The sequence below is a fragment of the Hemicordylus capensis genome, chromosome 3, assembly GCF_027244095.1.
Source record: "Hemicordylus capensis ecotype Gifberg chromosome 3, rHemCap1.1.pri, whole genome shotgun sequence".
In the NCBI taxonomy this organism is placed as follows: domain Eukaryota; kingdom Metazoa; phylum Chordata; class Lepidosauria; order Squamata; family Cordylidae; genus Hemicordylus; species Hemicordylus capensis.
Genome location: NC_069659.1, coordinates 38,863,459 through 38,888,753, shown reverse-complemented (window position 1 = coordinate 38,888,753; position 25,295 = coordinate 38,863,459). Strand labels below are relative to the sequence as shown.

The 25,295-nt window shown below is 41.0% G+C and overlaps 1 protein-coding gene across 13 annotated transcripts in view; it reads right to left on the bottom strand.

Moving 5' to 3' along the window:
• PAN3 (poly(A) specific ribonuclease subunit PAN3) overlaps positions 1–25,295 on the bottom strand; it is a 111,540-nt gene that overhangs the window by 43,035 nt on the left and 43,210 nt on the right. For 10 of the 13 annotated variants that reach the window (XR_008318811.1, XM_053305715.1, XM_053305717.1 and 7 more), the window contains 2 exons: positions 12,072–12,233; positions 3,800–3,950 (listed from right to left, as the gene is read on the bottom strand). Coding sequence is in view for 12 of the 13 variants with exons in the window: in XM_053305715.1 (XP_053161690.1) it covers positions 3,800–3,950; positions 12,072–12,233 (313 nt within the window). In the remaining variant the exon portion in view is untranslated. The remainder of the gene's footprint in view (positions 1–3,799; positions 3,951–12,071; positions 12,234–25,295) is intronic. The other 3 variants (XM_053305709.1, XM_053305711.1, XM_053305714.1) reach the window with 1 other exon arrangement.

The window sequence follows — 25,295 nt, the reverse complement described above, 5'->3', positions numbered from 1 at the left end:
ACTCGTTGCCAAGCTGCAGACTCCACGATGTTTACTGAAGTGAGGACGACGAAGACTGAGGGGATGAGGAGTGGCGTAGCCGCATATAGCAGCTGGGGGCGGGGTTCCTGCCCAAAGCAGGAGAATTGAGCTTGTTAGGTTCTGACGAGGTCTCTGCACAGGCGCATAGCCCATTTGTGTAAAAGACAAGAGCCCACGTCGAAGAACAAGGTGCTCCAGGCCCCTGATCATTTTGGTTGCCCACTTCTGTACCTTTTCCAGTTCTACAATACTCTTCTTAAGATCTGATGACCAAAGCTGTATGCAGCTGGCCCTATCCACCCCCAGCACAGTACCCCAGTGACTGTTGCTGGTGTCTATCATATGTTTCTTTTTAGAGTATGAGCCCTTTGGGGACAGGGATCCATCTTATCTTCTATTTATATAATCTTCTATATAATTAATTCTTTTAGTGCAGCATGCGTGAGGAGTGTGGCAAATCCTACCCCCGCTGCAGCCGTGACCAATGAAAAGGCAGGGGCAGAGCTGCTGCTCAGCAATGGGGCAGGCAGCGGACTAAGAAGAAAATGGTGGCCAGACAAGGATGGGTAGCGGGCGAAGCCCGTGGTGAATCTACAAGGAGGAAGGATGGCCGGACTAGAACGTTGGAGGATGATGGCCGGGCCCAGCCGTAGTAGGGAGGAGGAGGTGGCGGCGGCAGACCCAGCCATGGCAATGTAGGTGGTGGCAGAGGGCCAGCCCAGCCCGGCCCCAGTGAGGAGGTGGTGGTGGTGGCGGCCACCCAGCCACTGGGGTCAGGAGGCGGCTGGGTTGCCAGGAAGAGGCGGCAGAACCACGCTGCTGAGAGGAGCCCGGCTGGGTGGGCGGCGGAGCCACGCAGCACTAGGCGGGGAAGGAAAGCTCTGCCTGCAGGTGGGGAGGGAAAGGTGAGAGGAGCCCAGCCCGGCGAGGCGCAGATGCTGGGATGATGGCAGGAGAGACTGGGGCAGAAGTGGGGGAGGGGGAACCGCCGGCCCCAAAGAGTGCACAGATGCTCTGTGTGGGGTTGGCTAGTTTATTTATTATTTCTCTGTGTAAACTGCCCTGAGCCATTTTTGGAAGGGCGGTATAGAAATCTATTAATAAGGGAAAGGAGATTGCCCATCTAAGGGGCCAACTGCCTCCCTGACAAGTTTTCTACTTCTGATATATTTAAAGAAGCTTTTGTTATTCCCCTTGACACTTCTAGCTATATGCTCCTCAAACTCCCTCTTTGCATCCCTTATTGTCTCCTTGCATTTCTTTTGTCAGAGTTTACATTCCTTCCTGTTCTCTTCATTTGGGCAGGACTTCCATTTTCTGAAGCAATTCTTCTTCCCTTTTATAATTTCTCTGACTCTATTTGTTAGCCACACTGGTGTCCTCCTGAACTTGGTGGTACCTTTCCTCCTTCTTGGTATACATTCCAACTGTCCTTCTAGTATTATGGTTTTAAATAAGTTCCATGCTTTCTGGAGTGATCTGACCCTCCTGACTTTCCCTTTCAACTTCCTTCTTAACAGTCCCCTCATATTTGAGAACTTCCTTAACAATTCTCCACTTGCATATATGCTGAATTGGATCACACTATGGTCCGTACTACCCAAGGGTTCTATAGCTCTGACATCTTGCACCAGGTCGGGGGCACCACTCAAGATTAAATTCAAGGTCGCCATCTCTCTGGTTGGTTCCATGACTAACTGTTCTAAGGCACAGTTATTTAGCACATCTAGAAATTTGGCCTCTCTTTCATTACCTGAATGTGAATTTACCTAGACTATGTGTGGGTAGTTGAAGTCACCCTTATTACTGCCCCATCTCTTTTATTTGTTTCTCCAGCTCCAGGTCACTCTCAGTGTTTTGATCTGGAGGGCGATAGCTCGTTTTGATCTGGAGGGCAACAGCGCATCCCTAGTAACACATTTCCTTTCAGTCCTCATAATGTTACCCATAAGGATTCTGTGGAGGACTCTGGTCCACCTAGGTTTTCTAGCTTCTTTGTATCTATCCCTTCTTTGATATACAGTGCTACCTAAATCCTCCCCTCCCTGTCCCTTCTATAGAGTTTATATCCAGGAATAATCGTGTTCCACTGGTTTTCACCGTTCCAACAGGTTTCCATTACACCCACTATATCTATGTTTTCATTAGTAACCAAGTACTCCAGCTCACCCATCTTGGCTCAGAGGATTCTGGCATTAGTATATAGACACCTATACGCTGAGCCCTCACCTGAGCCCTCACATACCATCATTTGACCTATTTGGTAAGCTGTCATGTGTTTCCTTCTGCTCAACTCCTGGCTCTACTCTGACCTTTTGGTTTATCTGAAACATGTTCACCCTCACACCATAGGAGATTTTGCTGGCCGAAGCAGATACCACTCAGTTCCTGCCGGTAATCACCCATGAGTCATTTTAAAAGCTGCTCTGTGGCCTTGAATGGGGAACTTCATGTGGGAGCATCGTAAGAAAATGCCCTTAGGGGATGGGGCTGCTCTGGGAAGAGCATCTGCTTGCTTGTATACAGAAAGTCCCAGGTTCCCTCCGTGATATCTCCAGATAGGGCTGAGAGAGAATCCTGCCTGTAATCTTGGAGAAGCTGCTGGCAGTCTGTGAAGACAATACTGGGGTAGAAGGACCAATTTGTCTGAAAACAAGCCTCTTTAAAAATATAAGCATTACTGGCTGTTCCAACCTTAACGTAGAAGAGATTTTCTATCCACTAGAGCAGGGATTCTCAATGATGGGTCCCCAGATGTTATTGGACTTCAACTCCCATAATCCCCAGTCCCAGTGGCCATTGGTTGGGAATTATGGGAGTTGAAGTCCAATAACATCTGGGGACCCAACGTTGAGAATCCTTGCACTAGAGAATGAGGCAGCCGTTTTATAACATGAAAGTTAGAAATGCTGTTTCCCTAGCAAGGACCAATGCACACACATTATCTTCATGTGCCAAGTCTATTTACAGCATTGTGTATATTGCAAACCTTTAACTGTTTAACTACTCCCAAGCCCCTCGGAATGGAAAGTTTTCTGAACCGGCTGAGTTTCTCTGATCACAGATGTGACCCATAACCACCATGACATGGAAATTAAGATTTTGTTATTCAACTAGATCTGCTTGCAAGACAAAGAAACTGAATTAGAGTAATGGATGCAACTAGCAGATATGACATATTAATCTTGTTACTCTATCACTGTTGTTCAGACTACTGCCTAAAACCATGTTATTCAATGCTTGTGGGTGGTTCAATCATTTTTTTGATTTTTCTAGCCCTCTTATGATTTTCTCCACATTCCTGACTGGTTTAGTTACTTTAATAGGCATGATGTTGCTTTTGTGAGGCAGCAATGTCTATCGGGGCATAGCAAGGTTGGAGTGGGCCCTGGGCAAAAAACCCACTGCATGAAGCAGCATGCTGGACTAGATGGGCCTTTGGCCTGATACAGCAGGGCTTTTCTTATGATCTTATATTTTTAAGACACATTACTATCATTTACCGCATAAGGTTTGTTCTGCCAGTATTCAATAAACTGTCCTTCCCAAAGCTGGCTGCATCAAGAGGGAAGTTACCATTGTCACCAAAAGCAAGAAACCTTTACTACCTTAAGATTTACACTAGAAATACTATGTTTATACTGTCTGGATTCCAACAGTGTAATAATTATAAATCAACTGAGCTTAATTTTGTTTTTATGATACTTCCTAAATGTAATAAGCTTTATTAGTGCAACTATGAGCCATAATGATTGTAAATAAGTTACTGTGAGCTTACCTGGAGCTAGTCCAGCATTTGCTGGACCTCCCACGGAAGGATGAGAGAACAAGGCTTGAGAGAAGGCAGATATATTTGACTGTGGCATATTACCAAGTCGGGAGCTTGATCCTCCTTTAGGAATAAATTCACTTGCAGAAGGATTTGGTGTCTGTTTAAAAATCAAAATAAAATAGGTGTTAAATGTAAAAATAAGTATACCTATTGAATATACTAGTGGCTTTTCTTTGGGGTTTGTTTTTGGAAGCATTAGGAGTTCAGTAGCGTTTTTAGCAGATACAGATACAAACCAGGATCCAAAAGGACCATGGAACTAGTTTCATGGACCCATGGATCTCTAAATTTGTTTCTCTTGATGAGCCCCCCATACTGCATAGCAAACTTCAAAACTGAGGTGAGTTTCAAAAGCAGTTTGTGGTATCACAGAGATCAGCTGTTCAAAGTAAAAAGAAGTCAAACATTCCACTGAGCTAGTCAAACCCTTTAACATGAAGCTAAGAAGTTCTTTGCATCCCAGAGACAGAATACTAGCTTGCATGGAAATAGAAGTTTGTGTTACACGCACAGCTTCACTCAATTTAATGGGAGACATCCATCGGCTTTAACTTTAATCAAACTGGGAATACTGAGGATCTGAAAGGAAAACAACAGCATCAGTTCTGCCAGTAATAGCTGGCTCTCAATATAATCAAATATTTCAGAGAACTAGATTACAGCTCCCTCTCAAAAAAGCCTTCTATTTTACGTTACAAACCCCACTTTATTGGCAAGGTTATTTTAATGTTAGTTGATTTTTTAATTTAAAAATATAACAAACTACAGTTTTATTGTACGTAGTGATGTGTCTGAATATGGGAAACTTAAGTTCAAGTTGCCATTTGGTTTCTAAGTTCACTGCAAGTCCTAGGAGAGATAACTCTCAGCCTAACATACTTTGCAGGATTGTTGTGAGGCTAAAATGTTGCTCTGAGCTCCTTGGAAGAATGGCAGAATACAAATATAATTAAAATATATCGTCAGAAGTAAAACACATTCACCACCTACATGTTTTGCTATTGTGTTTTAGGTGTTAAGCAGTAAAATAAAACCTCTAGCTTGGTATGATTTGGGGCTATAATTTTATTAAAGAAATCTTTAATAAAGATTTGTAAATAAAGAAGTATTTTAACTATTATATTTAATGCAAGTATAAGCCACATCTTTATTAAAAATGACCCACAAGGCAGTTAATACAAGGTTAAAAAATAGCTTTATTGGGTTATCATCAAACCACAACAGAAGGGCAGAACAGCAGGCTTAAGCAAGCAGAAAGGAACACTCCTCCCTTAAAATACGTAGTTTTGAGTCTTCATATTTACAATAGTTCTGGAGAGAGAAAAACAGAACCGTGTGTGTCACAGAAAGAACCATCTTTTAAAAATAAGCATTCCCTGTTTTTTCTGTGCAGGAGATAATTACTCTTCTAAGATGGCACCTGCTGCCTTCAGTACTTCCATACCTATTTTTAAAAATACAGGTCTACTGCCTGATAAGTTGGGGACATCTTAATCTATCAACATTTTCACTTCTCCCTTCAACAGACAAGAACATCTCTCTTTCCATGAACATTCTCCTCCTCTTGCTACAGCCCAGGTATAGCAACTTCCTCATTAAAGCAAGTTTGCTAGGGAAAGCACTCATGTGACCTAGAACTCCATTTCCACTGTGAGGCCTCTCACCCAAGTATGGGTCTCCCTCAGAACACAGCTTTCAGACAGACCAGACCGTCATTATTCGATGGTGAGCTCCCTAAGGTAGAAAAACCCATGAGGATAGTTTAGATCTAGATCAAAGAGAGGATGCTACTGGACAGCCACTTGCAACTACACAAGGTTGCCTATACAGAGAGTAGGTGGAGGGGAGGGAGTCTGATTTGGTCCACAGGCCCAACAGCCCTCATCTTTATTCTAGGAGGACAAGTATTTAGATTGCTTATTATTTGAATTAAGACCAACACACATATTGTCTACGCTAAGTAAACACCAAATAACTGAAACTCAAGGAAACCTGTAGCAGATCCAAAACAATGTGGTGCATGTCCAAATTCAAACTAAAAACCATAACAACATACCTCTTTAAATCAGGGCTGCACAACTTCAGCCCTCCTGCAGATGTTGGACTTCAACTCACATAATTCCCGACTAAGGCTGGCCACTGAGGCTGGGAATAATGGAAGATGTCCAACAACAGGCAGAGTGTTGAAACTGTGCAGCCCTGATTTAGACAGAAATAATTAAGCAAAGAATAACCAGTTTTGTCATACAGACATCCAAGTCGAATGAGACAACAGGCACCTTTGAGACACCTTTTAAGTTATTTTCAGAACTTCTAAGATCCACAAAAAAGTACTGTGGCACCTTAAAAAGACCAGTAAGCAAGCATGAGCAAAATGATGATTGTTTTTGTTGCAAGAGATTAACACAATTGCCTCCATGAGAGTTGTTTATTTTAAGTGTATTTGTTCCACATTTTTGTATACATGATCCATCTTCTTCTGTTCAATTTGTTTTTGTTTTTCCATTTTAGGTTCATTCCAACTACTGAAAGCAAATCCATCCTGATAAGTAAATCCATCCTAACAGCACAGAAGTAGGGATGTGCACAGAACCATGCCAGGGAGACTCGAAGGTGGCAGGGATGCTGCTTTAAGAGCGGGGGAAGGTGCACTGCACCCTCCAACTGCTTTTTCCCTGCCGGCGTCCATTTTTGTCAAAGCCCATCAGGGTGGCAGTGTTCCCATTGTCCAGATGACTGGAAATATCTGATGCACCTGCGCATGCAGGCACATTGCACCCGCCAGCATGCACGTCAGGCATGGGTGCACACCGGCCACGTGCCAGATACTTCCGGACAACAGGGGCAATGGGGTGGCAGGGGGGTATGCTGCCACCCCGATGGGCTTTGACAAAAACGGATGCCAGTGGGAGGGTGGGGGAAGCAGCAGGAGAGGTAAGTACACCCTCCCCCATTCTTAAAGTTAGACACACACACCCCACCATCGAACCAGGGGAACCGCTGGTTTTTCAAACCGGTTCTCTGCACATCCCTAATTATGGGTGGAGAGGAAAAATGGCATTCTATGACGTTATTTCAACCAACTTTCCATGGTTCCTCAAAGCTTTATTTTTGCACTATGTGCACTAGAATGGGCATTTTAAAGCTCAGAATTGCCTGCTAAACAAGTGTGTCAGTTTTTTAATGAATCTGCAGAAAAACAGCTACGTTATGAGGAGCAAAAGTTGAAAAATAGACATGAAACTGCAACACCATGGTTGGGTCTCTCCCCGCTACCCCTGCCATAATTATAACTGGAGATTTGCTAACAGTGAAGCCCACACCCTATATAGAAGTTCCTTTAAAAAACAACACGCTGTACCTTTACAATTGTATGGCACATACGGTTATTTTTTTAAAACGAAATTTAAGACCTTTTAACATGTGCCTCTGAGCATAATGTGAGTGCTGTCACCTTTTACTGTGTTGAGTGTAGCTGTTGCCTTCTGACGTAACAGAGGCACAAATTACCAAATTCGTTTTAAACATTGCTGTAACATTAATCCTTAGTCATGGTTTTTGTAGGCCAATACAATATCTCATGGCCTCATAGCATGAATATCATGGGCCATCAAATTTTCTGGCTTTTTGCAGTTCAATTGGAGCTGCCACACCTATTACTATCCCTGTAAATTAAAGGTAGGGGTTGTTGTTGGCTTTCCCCACTTCAATTAAATATATTATAAGCCAATCTTTAATTATGTTTTCTCCAACATCTGAAAAGAAAACAAAGCTGGACTATGAAAGGAAGAGAAAACATGTTTTATACACATATTGGATTCAAAATGTGTTTTTCTCCAAGATTTGACAGGAAAATGTAGACTTTTGTCAAAAAAGACTTTTGTCAAAAATCTAACCAGGCCTTTGACAAGATAAAGTGGCACAATACACCCCTGCCCTGTAAAAAATTAAACCACCACCAAGATTCACTGGAGCATCACTTGATCAAGACAGCAGTAGTTATTTCCACTTACAAAAGTATGAGAACAGTAACTAAAATTACCTGTCACCTATCTAGGAGAAGTAACAAGTCACAAAACTACACATTTATTGAGGCAGCTCAAATATGAACAATTAAATATAGGTGGAGAATAAACAACTTGATCAAGATTCATTTATCACCACTTATATGAAATCTCTGTACTGACCTTATAAACAAACATCAAGCACTACCTAGAGGAATTTATATTAAGAAGAGAATGACCAAAGGTGGGGTGAAGAAGCCACACGCTGTGATCACATTGTGATCCCATCATGTCTCAGTTCATGGCTCTTGCAATTCATTTTCTAGAACAAGGTCCAAATGTACCGCAACCACCACAAGTATTAATTCTCCCATCCTGCCAAACAAGCATGGAAGACTCCAAATTCTAGAGAGAGGCAAACAATTATACAGCCCTCATAGGCTGCCCACTTCTACACGACAGTGAAATTATAAGACTAAAGGGCACACTTGCACGGGATACTGCAATGAAGTACTCGTCCAATGTCCTCTGATCTTTACAAACACCATGATGTGTATGTACACAGTTGCCCTTGGCCTCTTTGCACTGCAGATGGGAAGGATGGGTGAACATGAAGGGGAGACTAGCAAGTTAGGCAGGTAAATACAGCCATCAGCTTGAGATTCTTCTGCTCTACATCTGCGTTGCTTTTGGGGGCACGTACGCTTACATTTCCACTGAAACAATGAAGTACCAGTGTGCTATGCTCATGCTGAGTCTAGGTCTCATGAGGAAGGCACCAGGTGCAACTCCACAATAGTACAGAGAGTTTACACTTGGCAGTACAAACGGTTTTGCTTATGCTGTGGCTCACAGAACTGGCGCCACAAATATGGAATCTTTTAGGGACAAAAATAACCACAGTGAAGTGAGAAAAGAAGTCTCGTTTCATATCTACTGCACGCACACACATCCAACCCTAGGCAAATTTATAAATCACACATTTTTTAAAGAACTAATTTGAATTCATTTTTACTTTTTATCAAAGATTAGAGTTCATCTATTTAAACATTTACCATGACAGACTTTTTTAAAAAATCTATTTTGCAGTCCATCTGATATATGTGCAGATGATACTGCCTGGTATCATCCTATGTACCCCATCTCCCCATCCGCAATGCAAACAAGTTAGGGACCAAAACACATGTGCTGCAAACTTCTGCTGTGCAAGTCAAACCGGCAATTGCTGTGGGATGCTGCAAATTATGTATTACACCACAATGGATAAATTTAGTGCTGTGAAAATGCATTCAATTACACATGTGCAAGAACAGAACTTGCCCTCTGATGGAGGTAGGTCTGCTGCTGTTATACACATAAGGCAGACATACGTTCAAGTCAAGTCAGTCAATCAATCAGTGTGACTATTGGGTATTTATAAACCCAGTTTCTGAAAACAGGGATGTTATTTCCTTTCACTGAACTACTCATTTAACAAGGCAAAATGCTTTATGAAAAGCAAAAGTGTGGTGTATTGAGAGCTATTCAGTTCTGAAGCTCAGTCATTCTCTTGCAGGGCTGCTGTGAAGGAAAGAGGAATGGTGGAAGAGAATTTTGTGCACTGCCCTGAGCTCCTTGGGCAGGATAAAAATGTAAAGTTTTAAGATTTCCACAAAGTCAGCACATCATCAATCACATCAGTTTCCACACCATATAGTGAAATGAGTTTTACTAAATTGGATGCATACTGAAATAGCCAAGAATGCAATCTAAAAGTCCAAAGATGCAGGGAGAAGCATAGAAGTACAGCAGTTTTTTTCTGCAAATTCAGAAAATTGTGTAGCCTTCTTAATGGGTATCCATTAAGGAATTATGAGGAATTATGCAAAGCCATTTCCAAATGTAACATAGCTTTTCTGGACAGAGATCTATATTGTTAGAGTCAGTAATGAATACTGAAAATCTAATATAAAGCCATTCTTTCTAACTGGTTGATGTTCAGCTACTGTCAAACAACCCCAAAAACCATAAACCAAAACTATGTGAATTGGAAGGCAATTGATGCATTTGCCACCCGCTCCTTCTTACTGTCCTCTTCTTCAATATGAAGCTATCTATAAACAACACACACAGCTCCACAGTTTAACTGAAATCAGGTCATTCCAACCCACAGACCTGCCAAAGCACACTATGTAGGTCAAATCGTTAAGACACAGACACTTACAGCCACACCCTCACTTGTAAAACAATAAAACCTATAATTTGCATTAACACCCTGCACTACAAATGGAAACTGGATGATTTATTCAAAAGAACTGTCAAAATGCTATTTGTTTTCCTATGCTGGTAGTAATAAATATGGTGCTTTATTATCCATTAACCACTTTGCCTACTCTGATTGAGGTATTCATACTTAAGACATTCCCTCTCTTCTTTATACCAACTTTCTTGACTGTAGAGCTGAGAAGATTACACTCCATGTTCCATGAGGCTTGAAGAAGGAAGAATTTGCTTGTTAAAATAGAGAACTTGCTGCAGTGAGGGCAACAAGGATTCAGATATTACTTCCTAAGGTTTCCTACAAAATTCTGCGATTCTGACCTCCTGCCTCTTTCCCCACAAAGTAAAGACTGTACCGCACCAGATGAAATTCAAAACTCTTCAGGTCTTCTAACAGGAAGTGTACTGTACTCACTCATTTAGCTAGCACTTCCATCACATTTTCCTTGCATTTAAAACACAACCTTTTGTGAAAAAAGTTCTTCATATATACAGATATAGATATAGAATGCTGTTACCATTATCTTACAGGTGCCAAAGGACAACTCCCATCCACAGGCCATTCTGCAAACTTCCATTCTATTATTTATACCTTATTTAGATGCTGAATGCACCACCCTATGTTTCCTTGCACTGCAGCAGAACAATTTCTATCCTCCTTAAGTCAAAACACTAGCAAGGGCAAGGCTATCCCCTTTTACTGGCAGTTAATATTTCATCATTTTATTATAGTCTAGAACATGGGTTTCCAACAGGGGGGTGCTAGTACCTCTAGGGGCACCTGAAGGGCTCCCAAGGGGTACTCAGATCCCCCTCCCCGCCTTCCCACTCTGCAGCCATGCTATTAGTTACCAATCCGAGGATCAGCAATTGAAGCCAACACATCCTCAGCGATATGTCCACCGCAGAAGTGGGTGGAGGAGAGTGAAGACTCTCCTTCTTTGCTCCCGGATGGCTGGCTACATGCTGAAGCTCAACGTACCCCTCCCCTCAGCCTGACAGGTTTCAGAAAATTAGCACCGAGTAATCCCAATGAAATAGGACAAGTATAAGTGTCCCATTAATTTCAATAAGATTGCTTATAAGTAGGCTTGGTGTGCCTGTGAGCCAGTGATTGTAGTTACTGTCTCCCTAACACTTAAATTTGTGTTTTTATGTATGTTTGTATACATGTGCACACACAGAAAGATTTAAATATTACAGTTATGCGATGGGATACTTCAGTCACAGATTACATCCAGATTAAGTTACCAACAGTCTTACTGAAGTTAATAGGACAAGTTTACTCCCGAGTAGCTAACTGGGATGTAAGCCAGTGAATGGAGTAGCCTATCTCAACCAACACACACACACACATGAGGGAAACATGAACACACAAGCATATATGCTAACGAGATCCTTAAAGTGCCAATCACAGGGCCAGGTATATGAGAGATCCACTCCTAACAATGATAGCGTCATAAATGTAATTCAAGTTTGTGAATGCCACTAAACTCAGGAAAGGTGGTAACATACAGAGTTTCAATTTTCTTCTAGTTTGGAGTAGGGAACAGAAACAGAGTTCTACATGGCCACTTCCAACTAAAAATGTATTCTCTACTTGAATCATCAAACTGTTTCAATTCACTAACCAGACTTCATTTAGTCTCCCCCACCCCCAAATATTTAACAATTATACAGAATTTTCACTAGAAAATTGCCTAGCATGAAAATCTGAGCTTAGATTGTCACCTTTTAATTTAAAAAGTATTACTCCCAACAGCTGCAAAATTAGAACATACAAAACAGTCAAAATATGTGTAACAGGTTAGAGAGTCACTCCGTGTGCCAAATGTTTATTTTACCTGTGCAGATGCTGGCCCAGTTCAGCCCCACTGCATGTATTTGAATTCAGCATTTTCCAAAAAATAAGTAGTAGCCAAAATAATTAAAGCGACTAGGAAAAGTAATTTTACCTGTAAATTGTTTTCTGTGACTCTGTTCCACCAAACCATATTGATGGGTACTCCTGTTTTACACCTGTCAGCCAGGCAGCCAATAGTGTTCTTTGATTTCCGTGCCTTTGATCCCACGGGAACTATCCTCTCCTCCAGCATCCCCAGTCGATACTTCCTTGGCTATGGAAAAGAAGGAAAAAAACCAGGGCACTCCCAACATCCCTTTGTCTGAAAACTCAAACTAGATGAAATAGCATATCTTTGGTTGACTTCTGGATTGGTGGAATAGGCAACAATTTGCAAGTAAAATTTCTGAGACTGTTCCCTTCAATCCGGACAAACCATGACTTGGAAAATAAAGCCTTGAGAGGCTAATGAAGAGAAGTACAATAAAATTTGTAGTAATTTCATTAAAAGATGGATTCAGCCCTTACTATTTCCTAGCCTTGTTCCAAAATAAAGTGAGGAAATTATGGATATGCATTACCAGCTAGGCTAAATGCTTCCCTATCATATACCTTCGATCATTCCAGGATACTGAACTTTGGCATCTTTTGAGATTAGAAATACATTTCCAAAAGTCAATGAGAACCAGGTTTTGAAACAAGTGTTTAGGTCAAAAATCTTAGAAGTGTTTAAAGCAAGTAAAGCATTCAAATTTTGAAGTCAGATTTTGAAGTCACTGGGCAAATCTTTCAAAAAGAGAGAGAGAGAGAGAGAGAGAGAGAGCGCATCCAACTCTGTCTGTTTAGCCAATATACTGGTTAGAACAGCTGTTCAGTTAACAACTTTGGTCCCAGAGAAATTCACATGATATCTTGTTATAACAGCTTCTATTGGCGTTTGTACAATAATCAAATACTTGTAATTTGGAGTTAAAACTTCAAGAGGTACACATAAACCCAAGAGCTGCTTGTAAAATTAAGATGTACACAATTTGTCAAAACAAGTGCTTCAAGGAATAAAAATAATCCCAAGAACAATGAACACACAAAAAGGTCAGATTCAGGTGATCATCCAGGCGGAGGAGATCACTTTCAGTTTAAAACTGTTTCAAAAGTTCCATAAGTTGTTGAAACTCTGAGAATTGTGGTTAGTCTTAATTATAGCTTGTTCAAATAAACTAAGATCAAACTGTGATTTTAGATCCTAGTTTGTGAACAAGTCAGTTAAAAGCACAGTTCATAGTTTGGAAGATATGGACAACTATGATTAGTTTAAAATTGAAACCAAACGCTTTTTATCTCCTCCAAATCATGCAGGGTGAGCGGGTGTCTCTAGCTCTTCTGGCTTCATTTGCAATTATCTGAACTATGGCTTCAATTAGGGCCAAAGGCCATTGTGGCTGGGGGATGATGGGAGTTGTAATCCAACATCTAGAGACCCAAGGTTGAGAACCCAGCCTTAAATGTTAGTCTTAACCCACCCTAAATCAGAATTCTCACAGCAGGCACATATATATGTCATTGTCACATATAAGGTTTTCCTGAGACTGACACTTCAGTATTCAAGGAGGGATTAAGATCCTAAGACATAAATGTGTCTTTATAGAACTGTAAGAAGTTGAACCAAAGACAAATGTACCTGAAAAGTAAATAAAGCTTGTTTTGTCTATAACTACTGATTTTGTAGAAAACAAACCAAATTCAAGTTCTTTGTCTAACAATAGTAAGGTATAATGTGAAGTTGTTTTACCACAACCTTTATTTCAACATTTATTTTTAGATCTTTATGGTAGTGTGATGAAAACTGTAAAATCCAAGAAACAAGTTAGTTCATGTGAATTACTTTACAAAAACCAGAAGGAATTACCAAAAATGCATGGAGTAGAGCGGACAGAAAATTTTTCTCCTCTCACAACGCTAGAACCAGGGGTCTCCTCATGAAACTGAAGGTCAGGAAATTTAGGGCCGATAAGAGGAAGTACTTTTTCACACAGCACATAATTAATCTATGGAATTATTTGCCATGGGATGTGGTGATGGCCACCAGCTTGGACGGCTTTAAGAGGGGTTTAGACAAATTCATGGTAGACAGGTCTATCAATGGCTACTTGTCTAGTGGCTATGGGCCACCTCCCGCTTCAGAGGCACAATGCCTCTCAATATTAGTTGCTGGGGAGCAACAGCAGGAGAGAGGGCATGCCCTCAGCTCTTGCCTAGGGGCTCCTCAGAGGCATCTGGTGGGCCACTGTGTGAAACAGGATGCTGGACTTGATGGGCCTTGGGCCTGATCCAGCAGGGCTGTTCTTATGTAACTGGCTCTGTGTAAAATACCCATGTAAGATCCTTGTCTCTCAGGAACTCACCTAAACAAGTCAACTAGCATTTACAATGATTTCTAATCTTCCATTCAATAAAGTCCAAAATCTAAAAGTATGTAATTATAGAAGGATTATGAAGACTGGAATTTAGGAATCTAAACTCAAGCTTATATTGAATCCCCCTACTAACTGAGCAGAAACACCTTTTAAAAGTGGTGATTTTTTTATTGAGCAGGGGGAGAGCAACTGGCCCTATCCATCCCCAGCCCAACATCCCTCTAGTGGCTGTTGCTGGTGTCTATCTTATGTTTCCTTTTTAGACTGAGCACTTTTCATTTATTTTTATCTATGTAATCACTTTGGGAACTTTTGTTAAAAAGTGGCATATAAATATTCATCATATTCATTATATTTAGAATGGCTATCAATAGTTTATTCCCATTAGATTTTTTCCTGCAGTATGCAATTTCAGTTTTTCTCTTTTAAAAAATAACTATCTACCATCTGAAATACTTGACATAACTTGTAGCATATTAGAGGAAGAGAAGTGATACCTCTGCTTGATAAAACTTTCCATGACTCAGACTAACAGGAAAAAAAGTTGGTTGGGACAGTGAAAAACAATCAGACATGCAACTTAAAAACAGTATTTATCCAAAACAGTATTGTGCTGGCAGTAGATGATAGTCTTCCTGTTCCTTTTTCAAGTACATAGGAACCAGAGATATTTTTGGAACATTACTAGGAGACGGAAGATACTCAAGGTGGACCCAGTTTACTGGAGACAGATTTCACTGCAGTCCATCTACACCACAGCTACTAGAACTTCTAGTGACACAAGGGACACTAGAACCTGTAGCTGGGGCATGTAGCAATTAATAGCACCACTGCACCCCTCCTCATGCTGCCAATAAAAGCACTTTTGGCATTAAATGTTTCAATATAAAGTTACACTTTTGACCAGGCCAAGCTCCTAAAGCCCAACTTAGACAGCAACTATACTGCAGGCAGAGGCGTAACTATGGGGGGGCGGGGAGGGCACGTGCCCCGGGCGCCATCTTTTCTGGTCACGTGGGGGGCGCTGCCATGACAAAGAATTTTTTTTTAATTTTTTTAAAAAATTTTTTGTTAATACAAATGTTTCCTGCTCAGTGCAGCAGCGCTGCAGCAGTCAAGGGAGCGCGTCGGCGCCCCCTCCCCCACGAGAGGTCCCTTCCGCGCCACCCGAGAATTGGCGGCGGCAGCGGACGGGCGCCATTTCAGTGCTTGCCCCGGGCGCCGTTTTCCCTAGTTACGCCTCTGACTGCAGGTATGTTGCATGAAGAAATAAAAGAACTCTTAGGGCCTATTTAGGGACCGTAGGGACAACCATTATATTTCCTCTCTGGAATGCTTTCTGAGAAGAGATTGTGCTCTCCTCCCCGTTTGCCTCACAGAATGCAGAGATGGATGCCCAGAGTGGGAGATCCGGTGGCTTTTAAAAAATAAGATCTACTCGTTTAGGTTCATCGCTCCTCGCAGAGAAGGATAGGGCAAGCCTGAAGCCCACTGCCAATATCTCCCTGTGGAAGATTCTCCCTGCAGGAGTCTGCATATGTACATGGAACATCTGAGCAGGCTTTTCTACATAATCCTGCATGTGTCTATTTCATCGCACATTCGTCCTGCAATGTGCAGCAACCTGAGAATCTCAAGACTACAATAAAACAAATACAAAATTGCACTTAATCCAGAAATAAGCTAGGAATGTATGAACAATTCATGGTAAAATCTTAGAAGAGTTTCTAGCTAAATTGCTAGCAGGGCAAAATCATCCATCTAAACATCAAAATGGTGAGCAATCAATTAATGAGCACTATGTTCACACGGATTAATCAATTTCTTTTTTAAAAGATGAGAAGCGGCGTGCTAAGTTTACTACAATATATTTTTGTTGCTGCCATTTACTGTCTTTTACAGTTTTGGGTGCAAGAAATGAGTGAAAATGCTATATAAAGAGCTCATAAGCCATTCTCACACAATACACCACATTTTACTCCTGTAAACTGGGCAAAGTGGCACCTTTTAAAATGGTGGCTCTTATATTTTGTAGGGTGAGAACAACCATCCCATTCATCCAGCATAGCGTCCTTCCTAGAAGAGGAGCCCTTTTTGGGGACGGAAAACCATCTTATTCCTTTGCTATGTACACCACTGAGAATTTGTGTTGTTGAAAAGCAGTATATATTCTAGACAAACTAACCTTACTCAGTATATAAAGATGAAGTTGTTTGCTGAAGCATATAAATTAGAACACTTTAAGCCAAGTATAGGAATAAGTTAACATTAGGAATGTTAAGCCAAGTATAATTCAATTTGTTCTAAATTCAAAGGCTTAAAAAAAAAAATCAGAACACATGAAGTCACAGTTACATACGCAACCACATAAATGAAATCAGTCAATTTAAGTTGCTTTTAAATTTCTGTTTATCAGAGGCTACCTGGCCATGTTTTTAAAAAAAACAACACTAGAAAGATTCCTGGATAAAGTTTATTTATATTTTGATATTGCCCTTTGTCGTAAGACCCCAGGGCATTTAAGATATAAACAATAATAAAATTTCAATAAAAGCCACCTGAAAGTAAAACAAACTATGTCCTAAAAAAGGGAGACTAAGCATACATACAAACTTTTCTGCAAGAAGGTCATTGCAGAATATTGCCTAGGACTGCATCTACATCTGTCAAATTAAACCAGGCTTAAAAAGCATGAAATAATCATTATGGACAATCCCAAAATGGACATATTTGGACATTCATTCAACATATTTTTATACCGCCCAAAACCTACGTCTCTGGGTGATTTACAACAAAATAAAAACAGAAAGTAAAACATTAGTTAAAGCAAAAATGAAAAATTTAAAACATTACAACTATTTAAAATTTTTTAAAGAATATTTTAAAACAGCATTAAAAACCATTAAAACCATATTAATTAAAAGCCTGGGCGAACAGGCGTATCTTTAAAGACTTTTTTTAAGCTTTCAGAGATGGGGAGCCTCTTATTTCACTAGGGAGCGCATTCCAAAGCCTTGGGGCAGCAGAGGAGAAGGCCCGTTCCTGAGTGGCCACCAGACGAGCCGGTGGCAAATGCAGACAAACCTCTCCAGCTGATCTCAGTGGGCGGTGGGGTTCATGACGAAGAAGACATTCTCTTAAATACCCAAGGGCCCAAGCCATTTAGGACTTTATAGGTTATAACCAACACCTTGTATTTTGCCTGGCAACATATCAGCAGCCAGTGTAGCTCCTTCAATACAGGAGTTATATGGTCTCTCCGAGATGACCCAGAGACCAACCTGGCTGCTGCTTTCTGGACCAATTGTAGTTTCCGGACTACATACAAGGGCAGCCCCATATAGAGCGCATTACAGTAATCCAGTCTGTAGATTACCAGCAGATGTACCACTCTTTTGAGGTCATTCACCTCAAGAAACAGACGCAGCTGGCGTATCAGCCAAAGCTGATAGACGGCACTTCTGGCCACCGCCTCAACCTGGGAGAGGCTTGGATCCAGAAGCACCCCCAGACTACGTACCTGTTCCTTCTGGGAAATGCCTGAGCAAACCAAGAGAACTGATTCTCCTGCATGGATGTTTGCAAGACAGAGATTAATGTTATCTATGTGTGCACAAGCTAAACAGATGTGCCCAACAGGTTTTAGGCAGATCTTGATGAAGCTTCATGTTACCAACCACATGGGCAAACAAGCTGCAGTTCAGATCCCCTGGAAAAAATCAGTCTTCCAGACACCACGGTGAGTTGGCATTTGGGAATTTGGGAAGCCCTGTTTAAGTATTGTCTCATCTTATCCAATCTTTAAGTTCCATTCATCTACAAAATTTGTAACAGGTATATATTGATGCTAAAGAACAAAGATAAAATGAATTACAGATGTCTAAGAACTATTGAAAAAACTAAGAGTAGGTAGCAACAGCATGCATAAGCAATTAAGTAACCTCTGAAAATAAGGTGCCACGATAATTTGTTTCTGCTAAGGACCAACAAATTTATTTTAAATAAGCTTTTGTGGATTAGAGCTCAAGTCAGATGAATGAAGTAGGCTCTAGTCCAAACACACTTATGCTAAAACCAAGCCACAAGAGTCTTGTTTTTGCCACAGACCAGGATAGCTACCTTTTGGAACTTGGGCATTTAACAACAATAATAGATATTTTATCACTAACACTGTAGCCTAGTTCTCACAAGCAGCAGACAAGGGGTAAATCTGTGCCGGAAATGTACAATTTCAGACTGAAGATTCAATCACTCTTATGGCTGAATGTTACTCATGCAAAGTTATTCCTGCACACAGAAAATAATCTTGAAAAGCGAAGTTAAAATTTTTCTGAGATCTATGTACCTAGAATCTGTTCTGTACTGAGGAACATTCAGTCACATACCCTTACCACAATGTCTGAACACAGGTTTGCCATCTTATCTGCTATTTGTGAGAATCAGGCATATAATCCAGTACCATGAAACATCTTAGTACCTAATATATGGTAAACTGCTCAGATATAGATGTCAACTTTTATTAGGTCAGCCGTTCAAGATTTCAGTATGATAAAGGGATAAACCTTGCTGCACCAATATTGATATAAAAATACAAAAACTTGTTTCACCAATAATGAGAGAAGGGAGCTAATATATCAAATACGCCTTTCCCCCTCAACATTACACATGAAAGGCCAGATTCTGTCAGCTACCATTTTTGTGACACAACAGCAGTCTTTGCCAGTTTTTAGATGACTTCATTCATTCAGCTTGTCATTTTTATTAATTAAATAGCACAGGTATTTCTCAGGAGACAACTACTCCGTATCCCTCCCATGCAGTCCTCATAATTTCATGCAAATATAACAGGATGGCTACACCAAGTCACACCTGGGTAGCACAAATATACTAAAGTATTTTAAGCAAAGTATACGATCGGCATTTTCATGGAATATAGCCATCGTAATATAGCAAATCATGAGATATTTAAAGTGTCTTAAGATCTACTTGTGTGTTCATCAGGTAATATGTAGCCTCCACTGCATTAATACTTTCCCAAAATTATTCAGTGTAGCAGTAAGCATTTGCATAAATGTGCTTTGATCAAAACAGAGTATTTGTTACTACTTAGGGGTTCAAAGGGCTATGGGCCACCTCCAGCCTCAAAGGCAGGATGCCTCTGAGTACCAGTTGCAGAGGAGTAACGGCAAGAGAGCGGGCACGGCCTCAACTCCTGTCTGTGGCTTCCAGCGGCATCTGGTGGGCCACTGGGGGAAACAGGATGCTGGACTAGATGGGCCTTGGGCCTGATCCAGCAAGGCTGTTCTTATGTTCTTAATTTTGATTAGCCAAGAATCTTCGTCTATACTTAACCAAGTATTAAACCTTCTTGAAGTTATAGCTGCAGAGTAATTTGCTTGAAGCAAACTGTGTAGGTTTTGTTGTATAAGGTATTTAGCACTGAACTCAGATGTAGGGGGAGAAAATATTCTACTGGATGTAGATTGTAAAGATTTAAGTCTCTTTAAGAATTAAGATACTTATGGACCCATAGTTATTTTGTAACAAAAAGCACTAAAGCATAATCATCTACAATCTATAGATTTAGCAGCTATGGAAGTAAGGAAGCAACATACCAGGAAATGGAATCTACTTTTGAGTGAATAGAAGTTACTTAGAAGAACCCAGGAGTACTAAAGACATCATGCAGAGAATACTCAGAAGCAGAACTAGGTAAGAAATCTGGAAGATTTACCAAATGTTTAATAAGGTTAAGAATAATGATCACAGTCCTGAACAGGCACTCCATATGTTCAAACAACCTGAAGGACACCTTTTGGCTCTTACTGCTATATCCCCAAGATAAGAATGGTCTAGTTTAATGAACTGCTTAGAGAAGACATACCTGGGTAATACTGCAGTACTGCTGTGAAGTGTAACACCACATGGGATGATTTTTTTAAAAATTTGTGAGATATACTCTTTTCTTTTTGTATTGTATACTCACTTCGTGAGCCACCTCGAGCAGTAGTGCATTGGAGGGGTGGGGTATATATGTATAAAATAAATAGGCAACTGTATGCAGTCCCAAAACTTCAGGGCCAATGCCTAGCGTTAAGCGTCTTAAAGAGAAACCCACTACATGTCCTTTTCAAGTGCGCAGAGGCAGTTCATTGGTTGGATACCACTCCCTGCATTTCAGGAGACAAAATGAAGAGCCTTCTGATTTCATCAGCTGTCCAGGACATAAACACAATTTTAAAAGAGGAAGTAAAGAAGTGGTAGACATTTCAAATGGGCTAGCAAGGGGGAAGAGAAGAGGAACAATAACTAATCAACTCTTGATAATTTATAGTGTGCTATTGCTATGCATATGGTAGAGCAAGATGCCATGGGGGCAGGGAGCACATTTATTCATCTATGGCAGCATTTAGGAGCCCCTGGTGGCGCAGTGGTAAAACTGCCGCCCTGTAACCAGAAGGTTACAAGTTCGATCCTGACCAGGGGCTCAAGGTTGACTCAGCCTTCCATCCTTCCGAGGTCGGTAAAATGAGTACCCAGAATGTTGGGGGGGGCAATATGCTAAATCATTGTAAACCGCTTAGAGAGCTTCCAGCTATAGAGCGGTATATAAATGTAAGTGCTATTGCTATTGCTATTAAATTTTTTTTAAAAAGCAACCCTTGAGCCAGCCCTCTAGTTATCACAACCAATCAACCATCAACACCTTATCCAGCTATGACTTCAATGTTCCAGAATAACTCTTCCAATTAAATGTTCCAAAAAAGTCTGCTGATCAATATTAGGAGAAATAGAAATGAGTTCAGTTCTGGTGGGTTTGAAAGTATAGGGTTAAAGAAGAAAAAAATGCTAGTAACTGTTAGTCTGGATTGGTAGCAACAGTCTCAGAACTAGCTTGCACAGATGGACCATTTAATATACATATTAACAGCCAGCTGCTTCTTTAGCTGAACTAGATGCAGTCTGATATACCACATTTCATTTTTAACTGATAAAGCCACAATTTAACAGATTGTCTCTACATATTTCAACAGATTACAGTTCTCATTATATTCAGAGCAAGACAAAATTACTAGTTGCCAGATTAATGTATCTTCAGCATCCTTAATAATCAGTAACTTTTCCTCTCAAAAAGAAAAAAAGGTAACACACCCTAACAGACACATCAGTGGTCAACAATTAAAATCATGGATTTTGTCAAGCAATTAATACCCAAGAATGTTGCTTTGTTGTTGCTAAGAAAATGCAAATTATTTCAACAAGCAAAAGCAGTATTTAGAACTGCAATAGCCTTAAGTCCAAATGGCTTGGAGCTGCCTAGAAAGTGTTCCAGTTTGAGCTCAACTGATTTTTATTCTTCACCATCAATGCTTTTGAAGAAAATTTTATGTATCGAACTCAAAATTGTTTTTTAAATTACCATTTGGAGATAAAATGCTGAACAGATGTAAATAAAGAGTTTGATTTTATTTCTTCTTCTTATAAGTATTTATATTCTAATATTTTAAGAATAGCGGGTGGCTTCAGATATAGTAGTGTAGCTTGTACTAGCTGAGCTTCATTGCAACACCTTGTGTAACCACAGCTACACAAAGTTACTTATGAGTAAAAGGGCCAGTATAGACATAAACATGGTCTACAGTTGAAATTTGTACACAAGCAAGCAGAGAGCATGCAGTCCTGTGGTCTGCTCCTAACCCCTTTATTATGAAGGTTCTAGTAAGCTTGATGTCTGCAGTAGCCCAAGCAGCAAGTAAGATGCAACACATCCCAGTGCTTAATTATAGCTGACAGATTGGAAGGGAGTACAATCATGCGCTCCCTCATTTCTTGTGCATGTGTTTGCAGCCACCCTTAAACATAATTTGGTATTATATATAAATTAGTTTATGTTAGCCATAAGTTAACACAAACGTGGGTGCACATGAACAAGGTGGGAGGGACTGGATCAAGGCATACAAGCTCTTCTGGTCCAATTCCTTAATAATGATTAAGGACCAACATGTGTTATATCTTCAATAGACAAAACACTGAAGCCTTGCAATTTACTTAAATTTATGTGCCATCCCTCCACAGTAAGCTTGGTTGCTGGAAGTGAGAGCTCTGGACTAGAAGGAAAACTTGACTATCTCTAACATTTCTTTTACCCAAAGCATGCAAGCATGCTTGGTGAGCTCCCTTTACAAAAAACCCAAGAGAACAGTTTGAAATTTAACAACAAAAAAGCATGAAAGATATTGCTTGTCATTAACACCAAGTCCTTTGATAAGATATTTGCCCTGTTAGTTACACCTCCTACAGATAATGGTAATGTTAGCACTGATGGTGCCCAACTTCGGAGATCCCAGAAGAAAACTTCTCTTCAATCTCCCAAAGGGTTTTCAAGGAAAGGAATATGGCTTCCTTTACATAAAGTCTACAGAGCTTAAAGGAATTTCAGATCTTCACAGCCTCTGCAGATTAACTTCAAAATTATTTGCTCAAACCAAAAAAATACTAGAGATGTGCACAAAACCAGTTTTGTCAGTTTGGCTCAAATCCGGAATGATCTGAGACAGTCCAGCCTGGCTTGGTTCTGCACCTGGTCGAACCAGACTCAGTTCGAACCATGCCGGTTTGACCGGCTCAGAACTCTACTGGTAAAGGAGAATTGAGTGAGGATTCCCTTTTACCAGCAAAGGGGTAGGGGGGCTTTACCTAATGGTACAGTGGGCAGAATGTTGGTAAATAACTACATACCAGATCAGACAGTGACAGCGGCACGGGGCGGGAGTAATGGGGCAACTTCCCCTGAGCAGGCCGGGCTGCTGGCAGCTTGGTTCAGGCCTCTGTGCATGCACAGAGGCCATTTGTGTGGTCACGCAATTGGCCTCTGCATGTGCAGAACTCACAAAAATGGTCTCCATGTGTGCACAGAGGCCCAAATCAGGCCACAGCTGGCCCAGCCTACTCTGGGAGAGGCCAGCGGGGTAGAGGGGGGAGCTGCTGCCGCCGGTACTAATATGTACCTATTTACTCCCCTCCCACCTGCTGTACCCTTAGGGAAGACCCCTTGCCCCACCCTTTACTGGTAAAAAGGGAATCCTCACTGGATTCCCCTTTACCAGTAGCGCTCTAAGCTGGCTCATTTTGGACCAGCCAATTCCGGTCCTGTTTGACCCCAAACCTATCAAGTCAAGCATGGCTCAAACACATCCCTATAAAATACTACTACAAAATTAACACTTAATATCTGGAAGTGTAAAGAAGCCACCCATCAGACACTTTCATTGTACTCTGAAATGTGCAGAGAATTTTATAGATAATAAACTAGAATGATATTCAACTGGCATAAATGTGGTCTTATCAGCTATAATGCAATAGTTTATTAATGATCCCTGTATCCATGGCCGAGGTTCTTGGCACACACATTGTGACAGTGAGGTCGACAGGGAATTATCAGTAGTTAACCCTAATCCGAATGCCCACTCACGAAAGAGCTTTTTAGATGGTCACAAAGTAAAGCAAATGAGCAAGTGATATGGCGTGGGAGTTAGGAACATAGGAAGCTGCCATATAAAGAGACATACCATAGGTCCATCTAGCTCAGTACTGTATTCACAGACTGGCAGCGGCTTCTCCAAGGTTGCAGGCAGGAATCTCTCTCAGCCCTATCTTGGAGAAGCCAGGGAGGAAACTTGAAACCTTCTCCCTTCCCAGAGTGGTCCCATCCCCTGAGGGGAATATCTTACAATGCTCACACTTTTAGTCTCCCTTTCATATGCAACCAGGGAAGGCCCTGCTTAGCTAAGGGGACATGTCATGCTTGCTACCACAAGACCATTGTTTTTGAAATCTTCCCGTGACTAGTTTATACACTTAGTAGAGAACCAGTGTTCTCTAATTTTTTTCCATCTGTGTGTGGAATGAGTTGTGTTCAGGGCAGCAGTATCAAGGCAATGTGTGTGCACATGCATTCAGAATGGGACCTTCCAGATTCAACCTCAGCAGGATCAAAAATTCAGTGAGCAGTCATCAAAAACCACATGAGCACACATACATTCCTTAGAGGGAACACCGGTGGACACCTCTAAGAGTGTGCTGGGCTGCTGATGGGCTTGCAATCCAGTGAGCAAAGAGTCAAGATGCCATTTTTATGAACCAGTAATTTACTTGGGGACAGACACAATGACCAAGATCTAGAATATTATAGCAACCCTTTTTTAAGCTGCTACAATCTCTCACTCTCACACACACTTCGTACAGCTCCTTTCTGTAGGTACTTACTTATAAGAATGGTGCCCCCACATGCTCCTGGTGTGCTCCGATAACTGTTGCAGACACATGCTTGCATTTTCATTCCCCCCCACCAAGGGGTCTCGTAAAATCAGACATTTTTGCAGTGCTTCAAACACCTGCAAAATGCTGTTTTGCAAGAGAACACAATGGGACAGCAAAAGTGAACTACCTCCTCTACCAAGCCAAAACAGAAGTCAAACACCCATTCAGGTGTGTAGGTCAACTGGCATTATGTTATTCCTCCTGTTGCCAGGATCCAATCTCCCATCAATTTCTGTATTCAGGTTTGATTGCTTTGAAGCTGAATTCAATTTCTGGTGGTACTTTAAAATCTTAAGAGAAGGGAGGAGTCAGTAAAAAAGGCCTTGGTAAACCAGTTACGGCCCACAGCCCATATCTCAAACACTGTCCTAACAAAAAAGACAAATTTCTCATACTCAAATTCTTTGTAATTTGAAGTCTTGAGATTATCTTGAGCTTAATGTTGGCAAGAACAAGCATTCAGGTGATGATGTGAACAAAACAATCAACTGTCATCATTAGAAAGTAGGGCTGTGCAAACATTTCTACTCGAAACAGGCTGTTTCGAGTGTCTCAAGTTTGAAACAAAACACCCTCTAAATAAAGGGCCTGTTTCAAGCTCG